Source organism: Eschscholzia californica, unplaced genomic scaffold (assembly GCF_041429995.1).
Source record: "Eschscholzia californica isolate CP2 unplaced genomic scaffold, dmEscCali1.0.p SCAF_4, whole genome shotgun sequence".
NCBI classification, from domain to species: Eukaryota; Viridiplantae; Streptophyta; class Magnoliopsida; order Ranunculales; family Papaveraceae; genus Eschscholzia; species Eschscholzia californica.
In genome coordinates this window covers 52,952,521-52,969,431 of record NW_028238461.1, presented here as the reverse complement: position 1 = coordinate 52,969,431, position 16,911 = coordinate 52,952,521, and the positions used below count along the sequence as shown (strand labels likewise).

Here is a 16,911-nt window from a genome sequence, read left to right as displayed (position 1 = left end):
ATCTGAATGGTTGTGTCAGAATAATCGTTTTGACACTTATACCCTTCCATACATAATTAAACTAATTGGATAAAAAGGACTTTCAAATCTGAAACCCTAAACCATTTCTCTTTTCTCTTTCCCATCTGCCGCCTTAAAAGCTCCATCTTCTTCCTCATTCTCTCTCTACAACCTCTTCATATCCCCAAATACATTAAATTCAACTGGATTTTTTCAACGAAGGTTTACATTGTAATGGATTCGTTAGTCTTTGTCGATTCGGTGTAGGATTTGGATAGAAGATCGAAAACCCTTTCTCATCTACACACATAAGCTAGACGGAGGAGAAGATGACTGGAAAATCCCCCAAAATCAAAGGCGAATATGTTCGAAAATTGCCTGATTCAGAGGAGACTATGAATCTAGGGTTTCATCGTATTAGTAGAAACGAAGGAGAACTGGTCTTCTAATCCATTGATTGTTGTTCGAAGAGGGTCTACAACAAACGGTATGTTGATATTATGAAAGTTATGGTGTTGTAGAGAGAGAAAGAGGTATTTCCAAGTTTACTGTGAAGATGAGTTGGTTCAGGAGATCTTACTCCATTACATCCATACATGTTTGATTTCTGATGGGATTAGGGTTTGATTGTTCACTCCATTAACAGAAAATGAAATTAATAAAGTTGGAAAGATGTGATCATCATCTCTTTGCTCAAAATCTACCATTTAATATGTTTTCCCTTTTGTTAATGTGTTTTATTTTTATTTTTGGGTGGCGGTGGACGTCGGTGGTTGGTCGTCGTCCATAGTGGTGGTGGTGGTGGTGGTGGTGGTGGTCGGTCGTCGATAGTGGTGGTCGGTCGTCGATAGTGGTGGTCGGTGGTGGGGTTAGTGCTGGTGATTGGTGCATGAAATGAAGATGCACAAAAAAGTATTTCAGTGATGTTATGAGGGTAAATTTGTCATTTGGTTATTTTCAGATGGTGGGTTCTTAATTTCAGACTTGTTTTGAAGTCTGAAAAAAGTGACCCATTATTCAGCCAATTCAGACATCTGAGTCTTTCAGACAAATTTTCAGATTTTGATAAAATAAAAAAACAAACATCTGAAATTTCAGATCTGAAAAATTAGAAAAACAAACAGCACCTTATTAAAAAACAAGTTCTAGTGAAGGCATCTACTCACTTGATCAAGTCTTCCACCTAATTGCGTTTTAAAAGTTGAAAAACAATAAACAAATCGTACAATTTGAGGATTGACGTCTGATGACCCATCCTCATCTACTCTACGCAGTTGGTGCGTTTCTTTAATCAAATAAAACTTAATTAATTGACAGTGTCTATATAAAAAAATATTACATTACAATTATATCCTATTGGGATAATCCGAGTGGATTAAGAGTGTTATAATAATAACACAACTATGCTGACTCTTCAACAAAAAAAAAACACAACTATGCTGACAATATGATGTTTAATCTTGACATACTACAAAGTTTTTATGCACTTCTATCCTTTCCGAATCCCATCATTACATGAGTTGCAAGCATGGATCCCCTCCTACTCATCTCGATGAGTCGGCCCAACAAAGGCAGCTTCACTGTCTCTCTGTTCCAAAGAGGTTTCTTGTCCCACCTACATATTTTTATAGTTCATACCTTAGTTTATTTCGTACAATAATAATAGATTAAAGATATCTTTCTAGTTTCAATATCTTAGAATAAGAATTTAGTTGTTCGTATTAAGAGAGTGAAATCTAAACGATTACTTACCAATCTTCGTGGCGAACAACTTTATCTTCTTCGATTTGTAGCTTGATAAGCGAAATCATATTTATTTCTTTCCCCAAGAACTTGTAGTATTGCTTGTTGTCAATAAGTATCTAATGAATTCAATATTAGAAAAAGGTTCAATTATCTAATTGAGGGTCATTTTAAAGATTAAAGCTTAATACTTCATCATACCTCTCCTTTCCCAGGTGCAGTGACATTTTCTTCCACAGTGTACTCCACAATTCTCGACTCACTAAAGACCTGAAATGTGCGAAAAAGAATAAGTTAATCTTCCAAGGAAGGATAAAATCAGGATTAATTGGAAGTCTTAAACATTTCCTGGTATTATATCCGTCGATCACTTATTGACGTCTACTCAGAAGGAAAATTTGACGTCCGACACTATAAAAAATGGGCCTCTTATCTGCTTCAAATCCTTCTCATTTTAAGCAAACATTTCCTTTACTAATGAACCTCATATTCCAGGGCAAAGATTAGAACTCTTTCATACATTCAACTAGTTTAAGACTTCAAGTGGAAAACGAAACGTTTCTATCACAGTAACTAGCATGTAAGGGCGATATATACAACCTTGGGAATAGAATAAAATGCTGATTTTATCTGCTCCACCCTGCAAAAATAAATCAAATTGGGATATCATCTACAAACTTGCACGATAATGGACTGAACCGAAATGAACCAAATTTTTAAAAATATTCATAGTTAGATGTGTGCAAGGCATATAGAAGTAAGGCGAATATGACCACCTTGGGACAAAGTCTATAAGTCCATTAAATATCTAAACAACATTCAAAGATCTAGTTTACATACCCATGACTACGCATAAGTGGATCCTCGAACGTGGCATTTGGAGCATATATTTCGAAATCACGAGCAGTTGGGGCTGAATATCTGCAACATCGCGAAATAAGATGCAAATCAAACTGCCGTTCTTACTACCAAATATGAATATTTAGGATAAGTTTCATTTCCAAGTTTTATGTAAATTTTGTATACACCATGTCACCCATATATCGTCATACACCACATCGTACATCTTGCCCCACTTGCACTACAGGTATAAGACAGCGAAAGCCCATCACAGCCAATTCATGTTGTAGCAATAAAATGATTTAACACATTGAGTTTTATAAGGTAATCATAATTGTCAAGGAAAACGAGAGCCATATAGATACGTAATTTCCAAGCGATGAGAGAAAACCTACCGTTTAAGCACGTATCTTAACCATTTTCATTCATCAAGATCCGTTTAGGCACTTGTCTTAAGGACAAGCACCATTCCATTTTATTAGGGACCCACCGATCCATGGACTATTTGGTCCACTCGGGTATTGGCATACCCGATCAATATAGGTCTTGATAGATAACTACGGTTATAGATTGTGTATATCTAATAACTACATACATCTCTCTCTCTCTCTCTCTCTCTCTCTCTCTCTCTCTCGGTTACTATTCAAGGACAATGACACCTCTTCACATGGTATAAGAGCCTTAAGACGTCTACGGATCTTTCTTCTGAAACTACTTTACCTGTTTCTCATAACACGGGTGGTCCGTTTGATGTCCATCACTCGGATTCACCAACTACAATCCTTATCACACCACTTCTCAATGGTGATAACTATTCTTCTTGGTCTCGGGGAATGACTAAAGCCCTACGAGCCAAAGATAAGCTGGGATTTGTTGATGGGTCGATTTCAAAACCCACCGATCCTAATGAACTACATCTCTGGGAAGATGCAATGATTTAGTATCTAGCTGGCTTATCAACTCTGTTAGTCTGTTTAACCATCTCTTTGTTCTTCCATTCTCTATGATGAGAATGCCTCTAATGTATGATATAATCTTCATGATAGGTTTCATCAAACCAACACTCCGAAGGTTTTTCAACTTAAACGAGCGATTTCCTTGCTTAAACAAGACAACTCTGATGTCTCTTCGTACTTCACTAAACTCAAATCTCTTCAAGATGAGTTACAGTCTCTTGTGACTACGGACCCTTGTATTTGTGGACAAGAAAAATCATTACTTGATCGCTCAAATCCCTTCAAGGTCTTCATGACTGTTTTTCGTCGATTCGAAGTCAGATTCTCCTAATGGACCCCTTTCCGTCTATGTTGCGTATTTACTCCCTCATCAAGCAAGAGGAGGTTCAGCAAAACATTGTCTCTTCAACACTTTCTTGTCCGGAAAGTGTCGTTCTTGCTGTCGGTTCTAATGATCGGTGACCCCCTAGGTCTGACGAACCTAGACCAAAACGTCCTCGACTTTTTGAAACTACTGCAAGACTCATGGACATCACATGTCCTCATGCTATCAACTACATGGATAGCCTCCGAATTCTAGCCCACGTCATAGCAACAACAACGCCCGATCAGACCCACTGTCTGCATCGGTCAATGCTGATCCTTCTCTGCCTGCAGTGCCTTTAGTGTCTTCATTAACAGCTGAGCAATACAACTCCCTGATTTTGTTATTGGACCAACAGAAGTAGTCTATAGGCACCCCACCACTACCGGCACCGCCCCTCAAATAAACCTCATCGGTAAGTCCATCTTTCCCTCCACTTGGGCGATTGATTCGGAAGCCGCAATGCATATCTGCACGGCTCTCTCTAGGTGTTCGGATTACATTGTAGCCCCACCCAAGGAATGAAACTTCGGTTTCGGTGGAAATTTCGGTCGGTCCAAAAGTGGAAACGTGGAAACGTTTCGGTCAATGTGGAAATTTCACAAATCTACGGAAATGATATAAATGTGACACAGTTGTGCATAACAAGACTTTCAACCATAACTGAGCATAAAAATATGTAGTCTTGACTCTAACATGAAGTACAGGGTAAACTTGAAAAAAAATTGACGGGTTTGTGACAAAATTCGTTAACATGAGGGTTATCCTATAATTAACATGAAGTACAGGGTAAACTTGAAAAAAAATTGACGGGTTTGTGACAAAATTCGTTAACATGAGGGTTATCCTATAATAAAATAGTAATACCAGGGGGCTGACTTAAGAAAAGAAACTTCAACCCGTTATAGTAGGGGGTAAATATTAGAAATGTGAAAATTGAGGCATCCCAAAGGAGTGTTAAGAGCGCACCCTGTTAGTGTCGAAAGCGCCTCTCGTGTAAGTGAAGGTGGCGCCCATTACACTAAAGACGGCGCCTTTAATACATTCCATTTAAGCCTAAGAAAACCCTAAAACTCAAATCGTTTTCTTTCAGCCGACATGCTATCTCTCTCTAGATTTCTACCAAGATTGAACACTAAAACCCTTAATTTCTTCACGAATCTTCACCTGGAGTATTTTTTAAGAAGAAGAGAAAGGATTACTTGAAGATCTGAGAAAAAAGATGAAGATTAAAACAGAACAAATGAAGAACAAATGATGAACAAATAAAAGTAAGTATCATCCACTCCAACTTCAAAAACTGGGCGAAATTGTTTGAAATTTCGTTTGATTTCGAGCGAAATTTCACACGAAATCTATGTAAGTGTGTTTTTGTATACCTAAACTGAAAAACCGAAAAGTTTCGGTCATTTCGACCGAAACTTTTCGACATTTCATTCCTTGGCCCCACCTAATTATTTCGTTCGTTTTCCCGATGGCACACGTGTTAAAGTGCTACACATTTGTTTTGTTTCTTTTACAAATTTTTATTTAAAGAATGTCCTTCACATTCCATCGTTTAAAATAAATTTAATTTCATCTTCTCTTCATTGTACGGTTTTATTTGACTCAGATTATTGTGTCTTTCAGGACCGAGTGACGACAGCGAAGATTGGGCATGGTGATCGATTTGATGGACTTTATTTCCTTCGCACGGAAGATATGAATTTCCCTTTTCTAGTTTCGTCGATGTTTGTGTTAGTTCAGTTTCTTATGATGTGTGGAATTGGCGCTTAGGCCATCCCTCATTTTCCCGTTTTAAGTATTTTATTTCATAAGTACCATGTATGCGTTCAGTTATTATTAATAAAATTATGTGCGTAATTTGTCCACTTTCGAAACAAACACGACTTCCTTTCCCTTCAAGTACGTCTTCTTCTTCTTCTCCCTTTGATCTCATTCATGCCGATTTATGGGACCCCTTTCGGTCCCATCTAACTCGGGTTGTCGTTACTTCTTAACGTTAGTAGATGACTTCTCTCGATGTACATGGTTATTCCTAATGCCTCGTAAATCGGACACTTTTAATTGATAACTTGAGATTGACTGCCATTTTGCTCACGAGAAGAACAACACAATTGCACCAAGATTTACTCCAACATGGGACCAACTCGCTGACATTTTTACCAAACCACTCGGTGCGGACTCGTTTCAGAAGACCATCGGCAAGTTGGGCGTCTGGCGCCACCTCCATTCCCGCTCCAACTTGAGGGGGAGTATTAGGGACCCACCAATCCATGGACTATTCGGTCCACTTGGGTATTGGCATACCCGATCAATATAGGTCTTGATAGATAAATACGGTTATAGATTGTGTATATCATAACTACATACTTAGATTTGATGTATTTACTTACAAATACTTGTACCCACTTTCAAATAATATACCAAGAGAATTAATTCTATCTCCGTCTTCTCTACTCGATTCACTATCTCTCTCTATCTCTCGGTTAACATCTCTCTCTCGGTTACTATTCAAGGAGGATCACACCTCCTCACACATTTTAATCCATTGTTATTTAGAATAATAACTACGAACCAAGTCCCAGCCTGAGTTTTCCCGCTTTTGCCATCAAGACTCGAACTAAACATAATGAAAACCTCCTGAGCCCACCCGAAAGGCCCCCAGACAATTATTAAGCTCGAACTTACACCTGTAAGTCAGGCTTTGAATGTTTTCCTAAGCGATGTGGGACTATCGATCTACTATTGAGTTCCTTTGTCTTTTCATATACTCTCTCTCTCATCCCTCTAGGTGTGTAACCTCCTTTCTAGAAATGGATTCTGAGACCATATGGATATCTTTCCCTCTCTTCGCTTGCTTTGCGAGTGTTCTTCCCTATCGAGCTCTTCCCTGTCTCTATGTTCTACCAACCTAGCTTTCCTAGTGAAAGTGTTAAATTTGTGGTCATCCAACTCAAAACCAATTGGCAGAGAAGACCTAGACATTATATTCTTGGTTACTAGATACCCATTCTGCCATGTGAGGATTATTCTCACATAAAGTAATTGAATAGATGATGAAATGATTCCACATAAAACAACTAAAAAATACCAAGTAAACTTGTCAGATTGGGTTAATTACGAAAGAAGCAGAGTCAGTAATGTAAATTTTCTAGGGTTTGATATAACTAAATTCAGATAAACAAAGAATGGACAACAATTAGTGAAATTGGGGAGAAGAAGAAGAAGAGTAACTTACAAGTTGAGTATATGAGGGATTATACAATCTGAGAGACGTTTTGAGTCATTTGTTTGTTTCGCTTCTGCTTCTCCAAGAACTCTGTTTTGTTCCATTGTCATCTTTTTATCTTTGCAAACACACAAAAAACACCAAATCAACGAGAATTAGATTAAACCCAAATTCAGAATGAAGAAGTTAGTTGGTTCGGTTTTAAACATACCTTGCTTTTGATCCATATCGGCCATGGCAGAATCTAGGTTGTATTCTGGTTTAATAATGGGAGAGAAGAATAAGAAGTGGACTTCTTCTTCCAGTGCTTAATTTTAAAGGTCTTGACGGATTGATGTATACTAGGCACCGGACCGTTTCCCGGGAGATGCAATTGTGCGGTTCATATTTCATTTTATGGCTAGTCTCCAAGTGTGTGAAGACCTTTCTTCTTAAGGTGATGTGTCTTCTCCTCCTCCACTACATAGATTTCAAAACTAGTATTAGGATTAGTTTTTTTTTTGGCCCCTAGATTGTGAGCAGTTTTATTTCGGCCCCTGAATTTTTAAAGAATTAAAATTGATCCCTTTTTATTTTTTCCATTTGTTATTTTAACCGTTGATATTTGATTTTCTATTCTACTCTTTATTTTCTAGGAAACACTTCGTGGTTAGCCATCCACGAAACCCTCGAAGTCCCTTTCGTCTCATATGAAGGGGGTTATGGCGAAGCAGCTACTTCCCTTCGCCAGAATTGTGCAAGAAAGGGAGAAATAGTGAGATAGAGAAATGTTGAGTGAGAGAAAGAGACCGAAAGAGAAAAAATGAGAGATGGAACAAGAAAATAGAGAGCAAGAGAAAAAAAAAGGAAGCACGAAAGAGACCTTGATAGGGTTAACAGTGTGTAAGAGAAGAGAAAGAAGAGGTGACAACGGTGGTGGTCGAAAATTGCAGTAGTGAACGTGATAGAGAAGATGAAGATTAGGGGCAATGTCTGATTAAGTGAACTTTTAGGCTAAAAAGAAGATATACCCAAGTCAATTAACATTGACTTAGTCTTTATGCTCTGGAGATTTTTCTTTATGTCACAAAGTCGTAGCCTTATTTTTAACAGTTGATATTTAATTTTCTCTTCTGCCATTAATTTTCAAATCAAGTTTTTCATATCCCCTTCTTTTCCGTCTTCATTTGAAAAGTAGTCACCAACTAACAACTGTTTGTGACTGGCTGGCCAACCACCGCCGATTTCTTCATCATTTTTTCTTCCACTTCTTCTTTCTCTCTTCCCTCCCTCCTTTCCCAATTCCTTTTTTTTTCCATCTCTCCTCTTCTATCTCTCTGAGCCCAGTTTTGAAATTTTAAAACTAAAGAAGAGCTTTTTGTTCTTCACTGTGGCAACAACTGCTCAAATGAAAAAGATGTTCATCGCGACAACAACTCCTACAATGAATAAACCCCTTACCTTCTTCATTTAGGCAACAATTTCTGCGGTGAAGAAGCCCTTTGTCTTCTTCAACGTGGTGACAACAACCGCCGCGAAGAAGACAATTTTGGAATTCATATCTTGGCCTAGCGGAAGAGAGAAAGAGGATTATAGAGAGACAAAACGAAGAGAGCGATGAAGAAACATGACATCGGAATAAGAAAAAATTGATGAGGTGGGTCATTGGCCGTTGGTCGACAGATCAGTGACCATTTTCAGATGAAAAAGAGGGGGAGGAGGCAATTTGAGAAATACTAACATAGAATGAAATATGGACTATTGAATGTAATTTATCAAAATGCAAAAAAAAAAAGTCAAAATTGAATTTTTGAAAATAGGAGACTAAACCAAAAACAAGTCTTGTCACAAGCTAGAGGGCCAAAAATAAAATAACTCTCACAAGTGACAAAATACTTTCATTAGTTTAATGGACTTTCAACAAAAAAAAAAGATTATTCATAAGACCTAAATACCTAATTAAACAAATTTACAACAATGTTCATTTTCTTTGGATGGTTAATTCACCTCATTTTTATTTATTGTTTTACAATTTCAAAAGTTTGTTCAAAAAGTATTTTGACCACATAAATAAGATTTTTTCTATAACTATCCCCATGTTGTATCTGTAGACCAAACGTTACAACCCAATCTAGATGGGAGCTTACATTTTGAGGTCAAATTTCTTCCTCCAACTTCATTCTTCTCTCACTAAAAAGGCCAAAGCCTTGTTGGTGTTCTATGAAAAATCCTGTCTGAGAATTTTGACCTACCTATCATTTTCCTTCTCTTCTTATATTGAGTTTTTAGCTTTGGTTGAACTTTGAACTACACCAATCGGTTGGGACTTGGGAATATGGAAATACTCTCTTTTCACATTCTTTTCTTGTTAATAGTAGTTGAGCTAAATCTACAAGTTCAACTTCATCATATGCCCTTTTGAAAAAAAAAAATATTCATCATATGCCCTCACTCTTCAAATATTCTTCCTTGCTTTGTCTCTTTCCTTTATGGATTTATAGCTCAAAATACAAAAACTTCAAATATGGATATGATTTTTTTAATATTGAATAAAGAGACGTATAGGTAGCAATCATCATTTGAATTTCTATATCCTCTCTCCAGAGGCGTACCATAATAATGACGCACCCATAAGTTCCGTCAAACATAACAATTCATTAAGTAATAGATCGACTTTGTAGTTGATAATCGTATGTTTATCCACATCTAAATAAATAAACAAATATCTACCAAAATGTATATAAAATATGGTATTTATTCACGAAATAAATATGGGGTAACCTAATGTACTCATCAACCACAATGTATAACATATAAATCCCCTATATAAATAAATAAAAATTACATGTATAATGATATGTAAAACAAACAAATAACTAAACCCACAAAAAAATGAAATAACATGAAAATAAAACCATATGGAGTACTACTAAAAATGATCATCAAAGTTCACGGAATCCGACGATCAATAATCGATTTTACACCTGGTAGATTCGAATCGAATGGTAGGATCAGAACCAGAAGGAACCTCCAAATCACAGTTAATCTTAGGCTTGTATTTATTAGTCTTAATACGACTAACTTTGAACCTAACCCTAAGATACAATTTAATATCAATATTGTATCTCCCATCTCTTTTTTGATTATTGAATTCTGTAAGTGAAGAAGATATAATATTCTGGCCTTGAAATTGAGCACGAAGGGTAGTTGTATTCTTATGATCTTGATAAAATGGTGTTAAAAAGATAGAATCAAATCTTTGATCATTATAAAAAGCTCTAGCTTCAATTTGATCATAATAAATACCAATTCTCTTATTTGGGTTTCTTATATCCATATCTAATGAGAAATTATAATGAAGCATATTATCACCAGTGAGATTGAATTGAGTAAGAGTAACATCAGTAACATTGAACTTCACTTTCGATGGACGAAGAGCTAACCAGACAACAAGAACTATAATTCCGATAACGACGACAATGGTGAAGATGATTTGGAAGAAGCAATTGAGAAGACAACATGGGAGACAACAACAACAATCTGTACCACCTCCACGACGACTGTGTCTGTGGTATGATCTTCTTGTAGGAGGAGGAATTGATGGTCCATAATAAGCTCCATTCAAATGGGATTCTTTTTCAGCCATGGGTAGTGAGAGGTAATGAGATTTTTAGAGAGAGAGAAACAGAGGTAATTGATTAGTGGAGATGGAAGGAGAAGAAGAAGGAAGAGGTGTTTAAATATAAAAAACGTAACAGGGTTTGGAAGTGGGGTCGTCGCGGTAGTTGATAAAATGACGCGTTGGGAGTTACAAATTTGGAAGTAACGCGTTCTAAAGAAACCCCGAAAGAAGGTTGAAGATGGTTTTTGGTTGTTTGTTTTGGACTTTAGGTGATTGAATTGGAATTTTTTGCTTCTAAGATGTTATAATAGTAATAGAAGTTTGTGTGTTGTTTAATTTAAGTTTTTAGATTAGGACTTCTTGTTTGGCCATTATGTTTAGAGATCCCCAATAGTCAACAATATAGTTTTATTAGGATAAAAATACTATTTGGACTAGTCAATATCGTGTGCTTATTATTTTAAAGTTTAAAATTCAAATGGCTGACGGCTGATAACCTATGGTGAGCACACATTTGTCAATTTGAAGATCAGCACCAAAATAAAAATAGGATAAAGAAGTAATAGAGAAACAATATTTTCATAAGATGAACTCACATTTGTAGTTTAAATTTCATATGTCAAATCATGATTTTTTTCTTCCTTTGCTATATGGAGTAACTAAAAACTTTCGACTTACAAAGGGGAGGGGCGGAGGGCGGACTCAAAAGCAGGCTTTCTTCTTTTTCGGCAATACAAATATGACACACAATATTAGCTTTTTAGTAAAATAAAAGAAGAAACATATATGAGAAAAAAAAATTGGTGGAAGAATTGGAATGATGTTGAAAATGTTGTTTCAATATACAACTTTTTGAATTGTACCAAGATTCAAGTTCGAGGAAGTATCCTTGGAAAGGGGTAGAAACTTCCTAGTGGTTTGGTTGATGAAAGAGTAGTTTTATTATAGCATGACTTTCTTCTCATTACCTATTTTTATCGCCATTATAATAGTAATGAATTACATAGTTGGATAAATCAAAGCCGCGTGTTAAAAATATTTCACCTCTTTACTTTAAAATGTGGCAAAAGAAAAAAAATCTTTTACATATCATCCTCGGAAATATCTAACATTTAATTATTGGTCTACATTGAAAAATTAACAAATGTGTATTTTTTTAGTTATGATCACCAAAAAGTGTATGTCTAAGTTTAACTGAATGCTTGATTCTTAAGAAAATTCATACTTGTCTTAGTCCATACACATTACTAGCAGTCTAGCACTGACTGCCCTTTCATCAACCACCATTGTAGCCACCACCATCACCATCTGTCACCACTGTTACCAATACATCTTCTCTGAGACCTTCTAGAGAGAGATGATGGTGGTAAATAAGATGATGAAGAGAAGTATGTGGATGTTTTATGTGCCTATATACAAATTATAGGGTCTGGGCTCTAGAGTAAAAAGTGGTGGACTGCCTGCAGCTAAAAGAATCTGCCCATAAAATTCTCCTACAATTATCCGGTAAATTTAAAACGCGTTCCACATTTTTGTTATACACACTCACATCAAATATATACTTTGTTCAAATTAAAAGGAGTTTAAGTGCATTTAGCAAAAATGAACACATTTAAAAATTTCTGTTTGTGACAGGAGTAATTGGATCAGTGGAATACTTTCAAGTTTAAACCCAATTTCACTTTGAGTGATGGTAGAGAAGAAGAAAAAATAGGCAGACTGTAGGTAGAAAACTTATGTACGTAGCTTGTTGTAATTCGCTATTTAGTGAATCTAAATCGTTAAAAGTACGAATCACGACAATCTAAATAAAATTTCTGCTTAAAATCTTGTTTTTCTTGTTCTCCATCACTTTTCTCATTTTTCCCAAAAAGTCTTAACCGATAAGTTGGTGAATAACTTAGAAACTTTTACAGTAAATCTATTTTTGTTTCTCAAACTTCCCGTGGAGATTGTTTAAGTGAGTCAGATATTTATATCGTATATATAACAAACAACATGATAGTTTATGTCTCCCTTAACCGACCGAACTCCCCAGTTCTAACAAAATCTCATTTTTCTCTCTCAATCATGTCATTTCACTTAAACTCTATGCATCAAAGCCGGTAGATTCAAGGGATAATTTAGAGAGAGAAAAGCCTTGTAATTATTTTTGAAGAACCCAAAGTAATAAAATAGGGAGGGTCTTAAATCTTAATTAACGTCCAATGAAAGAAAGATAGAAGAAGAAGAAAAATATATAATGAAAAAGTGATGGAGACTAGCATGATAGAAACTCCATGGAGAATTCGATCCACATGTCCCATAACTATACACCAAACATTCACATGGATGATTACTTCTCCCATATAGAGTTGTTATACTTCACACATTTTAATAACCAATATACGTAATAATAAAAGAAACAAGAAATCCCCCTATCAACTTCAATTTTCTTCTTCAATTATTGAAAGGTTCATTTAAACTTCCAGACTGGACACAAAATGTTATCTCTATTTTCTTAATAAATTTGTTTTTGTTTTTCTTTTCTTATTTCTTGTTTCTTTCGAGGAGATTCCTAATTTTGTGGTTGTCTAAAGAAAATTAAATGCACTTTTCGATTAAACTAATGAGAACAAGAATATTTCTATTGAACTTTTTCATTTAAATAAAACGCATTTGAAATTATTAAGAGATTATAAATATTATATTTGAACAAATAATATGGTACACTTAGGTGGTGTTTGTTTTTTATATGCTTCTGAATCTGAATTGGCTGAATCTGAATTGGCTGAACTGAATTGGCTGAATCTGAATTAGCTTAACCATTTTGTGAATTAGATGTTTGTTTTTTATGTCTGAATAGTTGGGGCTGAATTAAGAATTTGTCAATTATACCCCTCATTACATATATGGCCAAACAAACCTTAAGGTTGGTTGGGAATAAAAATATTAGAAACCCTAGGTAGGGTTTCATTATTCTTCTCTTCCACAAGTCTGCCTCTCCTCTCTCTCTCCCCCCGACGGAAACCTCTCGCCGGAACTCCAACCTCTCGCCTACTGTCTCACTTTCTGGATGCCTCTCGCCGACTCTCCTTCTCTCCTTCTCTCTCTCTTGAAACATGTCGCCATCTCTCTCTCTAACCGATTGTAAGTCGTCGGATCTCTTTCACCTTCTCTGGTTCTCTCTCTATCTTTCTCTTAACAATAAGCCAGATCCGGCGAGGGCTTGGAAAACAATGGGTAGGTTACCCTCGACAGATTGTGATGGTGGCTGTAGTGTACCACGGTGATGTTGTTTGTGGTGGTTGTGGCGTCCGACTGTTTGTGATGGTGGTGGTGGTCCGACTGTTTGTGATGGTGGTGAGATGGTGTGCTGGTTTGTGTTGATGGTGTGCCGGTGGTGCTTTGTTGTTGTTTGGTTTGGTGGTGTTGCCGGTGGTGGTTTTGGTGGTGTTGACGGTGGTGGTTTTGGTGGTGTTGAAGGTGGTGTTGACGGTGGTGTTGCCGGTGGTGTTGCCGGTGGTGTTGACGGTGGTGGTTTTGGTGGTGTTGCCGGTGGGAGAAAAAAATCTAAAATACAGGGACAGAAACGTCATTTGTCGAATTTCAGATGTTGGACTTATTTTTCAGACTTGTTTTAAAGTCTGAAACATATGGACTCTTTTTCAGCCCATTCAGACCATCCCCCAATTCAGCAAAAATTTCAGATTTCTTTAAATCCAAAAACAAACATCTGAAATCTGAATTGGTGTCCAATTCAGATTTCAGATCTGAAAAAAACAAAAAACAAACACAACCTTAATGTTGACTAATAAGAGATAGAACAATGTTCTAAATAGGATCACGCAAAATTTTGTGAATTAAATATAAAAAAAATAAGCTATTTGTTACACTAATCAATGATCAAATCTATCGTCCGAATTTCTGATAAGTTTCCTTATCACGATAATTAAAAATTAGTTTTCACTTTCTAGGTGATATCTAAACAAGACTATAATGACATTAAAACTGCCACTAGTTTGTTTCGTGTTGATATTTTGATGAAAACGTAACACTGTATTGGAAAGATATAGGATCTAATAATACCTTTCTTATAATAAGTGTGAAAATTGGAAGATTATATATCTTATAACTATAATGCAGTGATGTAAAGTATAAATGTAACTAAGAATAATTTATATATAATTGATGGACCACCAATATTATTTTATGTCTAATGGATTATTTTCGAATACAAGATTACCATGAAGTGCATTTATTTCATAATTGAAAGAGTTGTTGAATTAGGTAAAATGAAACATCCAATGGAACTCTAATGAAAAGACACTTGCTCGCCTAAATTTCAGAACCTAATTACGTATTAACGTCAGATAAACACAATGTTCGAATTCTCAGATGACAAATTTAGCGTTTCTTATTAGACGAGCAACATAGATTATAAGTTAAAACAAATATACAAAAACGAATTGAAACAAGAAACCTTTACAATTTCTTTTTTCGAGATAGATAAGAATGTAGAATGACGAATAAATAATAGTAATAAAACTCATCAATATCTTGAAATCTAACGGTGTACAATTCTTGTGGAGCTAGACATTTTGGTTTTTACCTTGTACATTTTCTTTTCCTTACTTTATTTTTGAAGTAATAAAATGTACAAGTTATTTACCCTTAAACCTAGAGAGAGAAAGTAATGTAAAACTTACAATTAAGGGAAATAAAAACATGTCGACCTAGAGAGAGAAAGAGAGTAAGGGAAAGAGTCTAGAAAACTCTAAAACGTTGACGGAAGAAGAAGACTAATTTTGACTTAGGTGGTCAAACGTCGGTGTAACAATCCCGATCCAATTGAAACTTAGAAACCGGAACTCCTCCCTCAAACTTACTTCCAAACGACAGATAAGCAGGACAATTAACGTAAATATGATAATGACCAGAAATCCAAGTACCAACTTTCCATCTCAACCGTCCATCAACCTTAATATTAATCAAAATCATACCAGCCGTTTGTTCTTGATCTAAAGAAACAGCTAAAAACGGAGCAATCGGAATTGAATTACCGTTAATAAACGGAGACCACACGTTAATATCTTTATGACCTTGATACGTCGGCGGCAATCCAGTGGGAAGTGTGATTTGTTGGTTCCGATAGGAAGCATAAACATCTAATTTATCGTAGTAAATACCGATTTTATCATTAGGGTTTCTTGATGAAATTGTAACTTGAAGATTTGAGGTCAAGTAATTAGGTTGAGTAACGTTGAATGTATAAACGGTAGCATCTTGTAAAGTGAAATGAGGTTTAGTTGGACGGAGAATTAAGAAGACTAGTAGAATTACAAAGAGAACAGCAATTATGAACATGAGAAATAAAGCGAATAATTTTCGAAATAGTTCTTTTCTCTCACTTCCATGGTGATCACAAGATTTTGACATCTCCAATTTCTGGGTTCTCTTCAAAATTACTAGGATATTTGAAATTGAACCACCACTACCACCCACTCAATAGTTTTAGAGAACTCAAAGGAGTTCAATTTATATAGAGAAGAGACTAGATAGAGAGAGAGAGAGAGACGCGTTATAGTGGTATATAGTGGAGGTATTAATAATGTATTTAAAGGTATGATTTAAGATAATAAGATTTAGAAATAAAGAAAGAATGTGGTCGAAAATAACTGAAATGTTTTTCTAATTAGTAGTTTGGTGGTCTATTTCCACTGTTGGCAGCTACCTAATGTGATATTTAATTTAGATAGGTCCCCTGTAATTCTGTGTAGTCCTACGTGATAAGAATATGTAACTCCAGTAATTGTGTCTAGTTTTGAGACTCATACTTCAAATTCATCCCTACATAATTTTGTTTTTTTTTTTTTTTTGTTGAATTTTACTTGCCCATCCTAAAAAGCCTCGAGTTTCGAATATGTAACTCCAGTAATTGGGTCTAGTTTTGAGACTCATACTTAAAATTCATCCCTACATAATTTTTTTTTTTTTTTTTTGAATTTTACTTGCCCATCCTAAAAAGCCTCGAGTTTCTCAACAAAAAAAAAAGTAAGTCTTTATGTTAGTGAAGCCACACGATAGGTCACACATAATAAGTACTAAACATCAACCCTGTAGATTATCCACGTGTTCGATTTTTTCCTCACTTGTCCACTTTCAAATGTGGTGTGAGGTCTTGTTCTACATTAGT

General features: G+C 35.7%; 2 protein-coding genes and 1 pseudogene across 3 annotated transcripts; all 3 read right to left on the bottom strand.

Annotated features, from left to right (window-relative positions):
• Positions 1-1,282: 1,282 nt before the first annotated feature.
• LOC147546051 (Nuclear transport factor 2 (NTF2) family protein) lies at positions 1,283-7,590 on the bottom strand. The gene is made up of 7 exons (XM_086634915.1): positions 7,347-7,590; positions 7,145-7,253; positions 2,584-2,664; positions 2,344-2,383; positions 1,945-2,013; positions 1,753-1,862; positions 1,283-1,615 (listed from the first exon to the last, which is right to left on the bottom strand). The coding sequence occupies exons 1-7, from the start codon at positions 7,369-7,371 to the stop codon at positions 1,480-1,482; spliced, it is 570 nt and encodes a 189-aa protein (XP_086491041.1). The 5' UTR covers positions 7,372-7,590; the 3' UTR covers positions 1,283-1,479.
• Positions 7,591-9,853: 2,263 nt separating this feature from the next.
• LOC147546050 (NDR1/HIN1-like protein 10) lies at positions 9,854-10,805 on the bottom strand. Its single transcript, XM_086635113.1, has one exon. It carries the CDS (start codon positions 10,758-10,760, stop codon positions 10,080-10,082), a length of 681 nt encoding a protein of 226 aa, XP_086491239.1. The 5' UTR covers positions 10,761-10,805; the 3' UTR covers positions 9,854-10,079.
• A 4,450-nt stretch (positions 10,806-15,255) lies between these two features.
• LOC147546049 (NDR1/HIN1-like protein 1 pseudogene) lies at positions 15,256-16,239 on the bottom strand (annotated as a pseudogene). Its single transcript, XR_015223507.1, has one exon. The product of XR_015223507.1 is annotated as an NDR1/HIN1-like protein 1 pseudogene (transcript).
• Between the last annotated feature and the right edge of the window lie 672 nt (positions 16,240-16,911).

Bases quoted from the DNA above. Each gene is read 5' to 3' on its own strand.
- LOC147546050 (XM_086635113.1), bottom strand. From the start codon at position 10,760: ATGGCTGAAAAAGAATCCCATTTGAATGGAGCTTATTATGGACCATCA.
- LOC147546051 (XM_086634915.1), bottom strand. From the start codon at position 7,371: ATGGCCGATATGGATCAAAAGCAAG. The intron at 1,863-1,944 runs GTATGATGAAGT...TGAATTCATTAG, and splicing joins CTGCACCTGGGAAAGGAGAG to ATACTTATTGACAACAAGCA. The intron at 1,616-1,752 runs GTAAGTAATCGT...AAAAATATGTAG, and splicing joins GTTGTTCGCCACGAAGATTG to GTGGGACAAGAAACCTCTTT.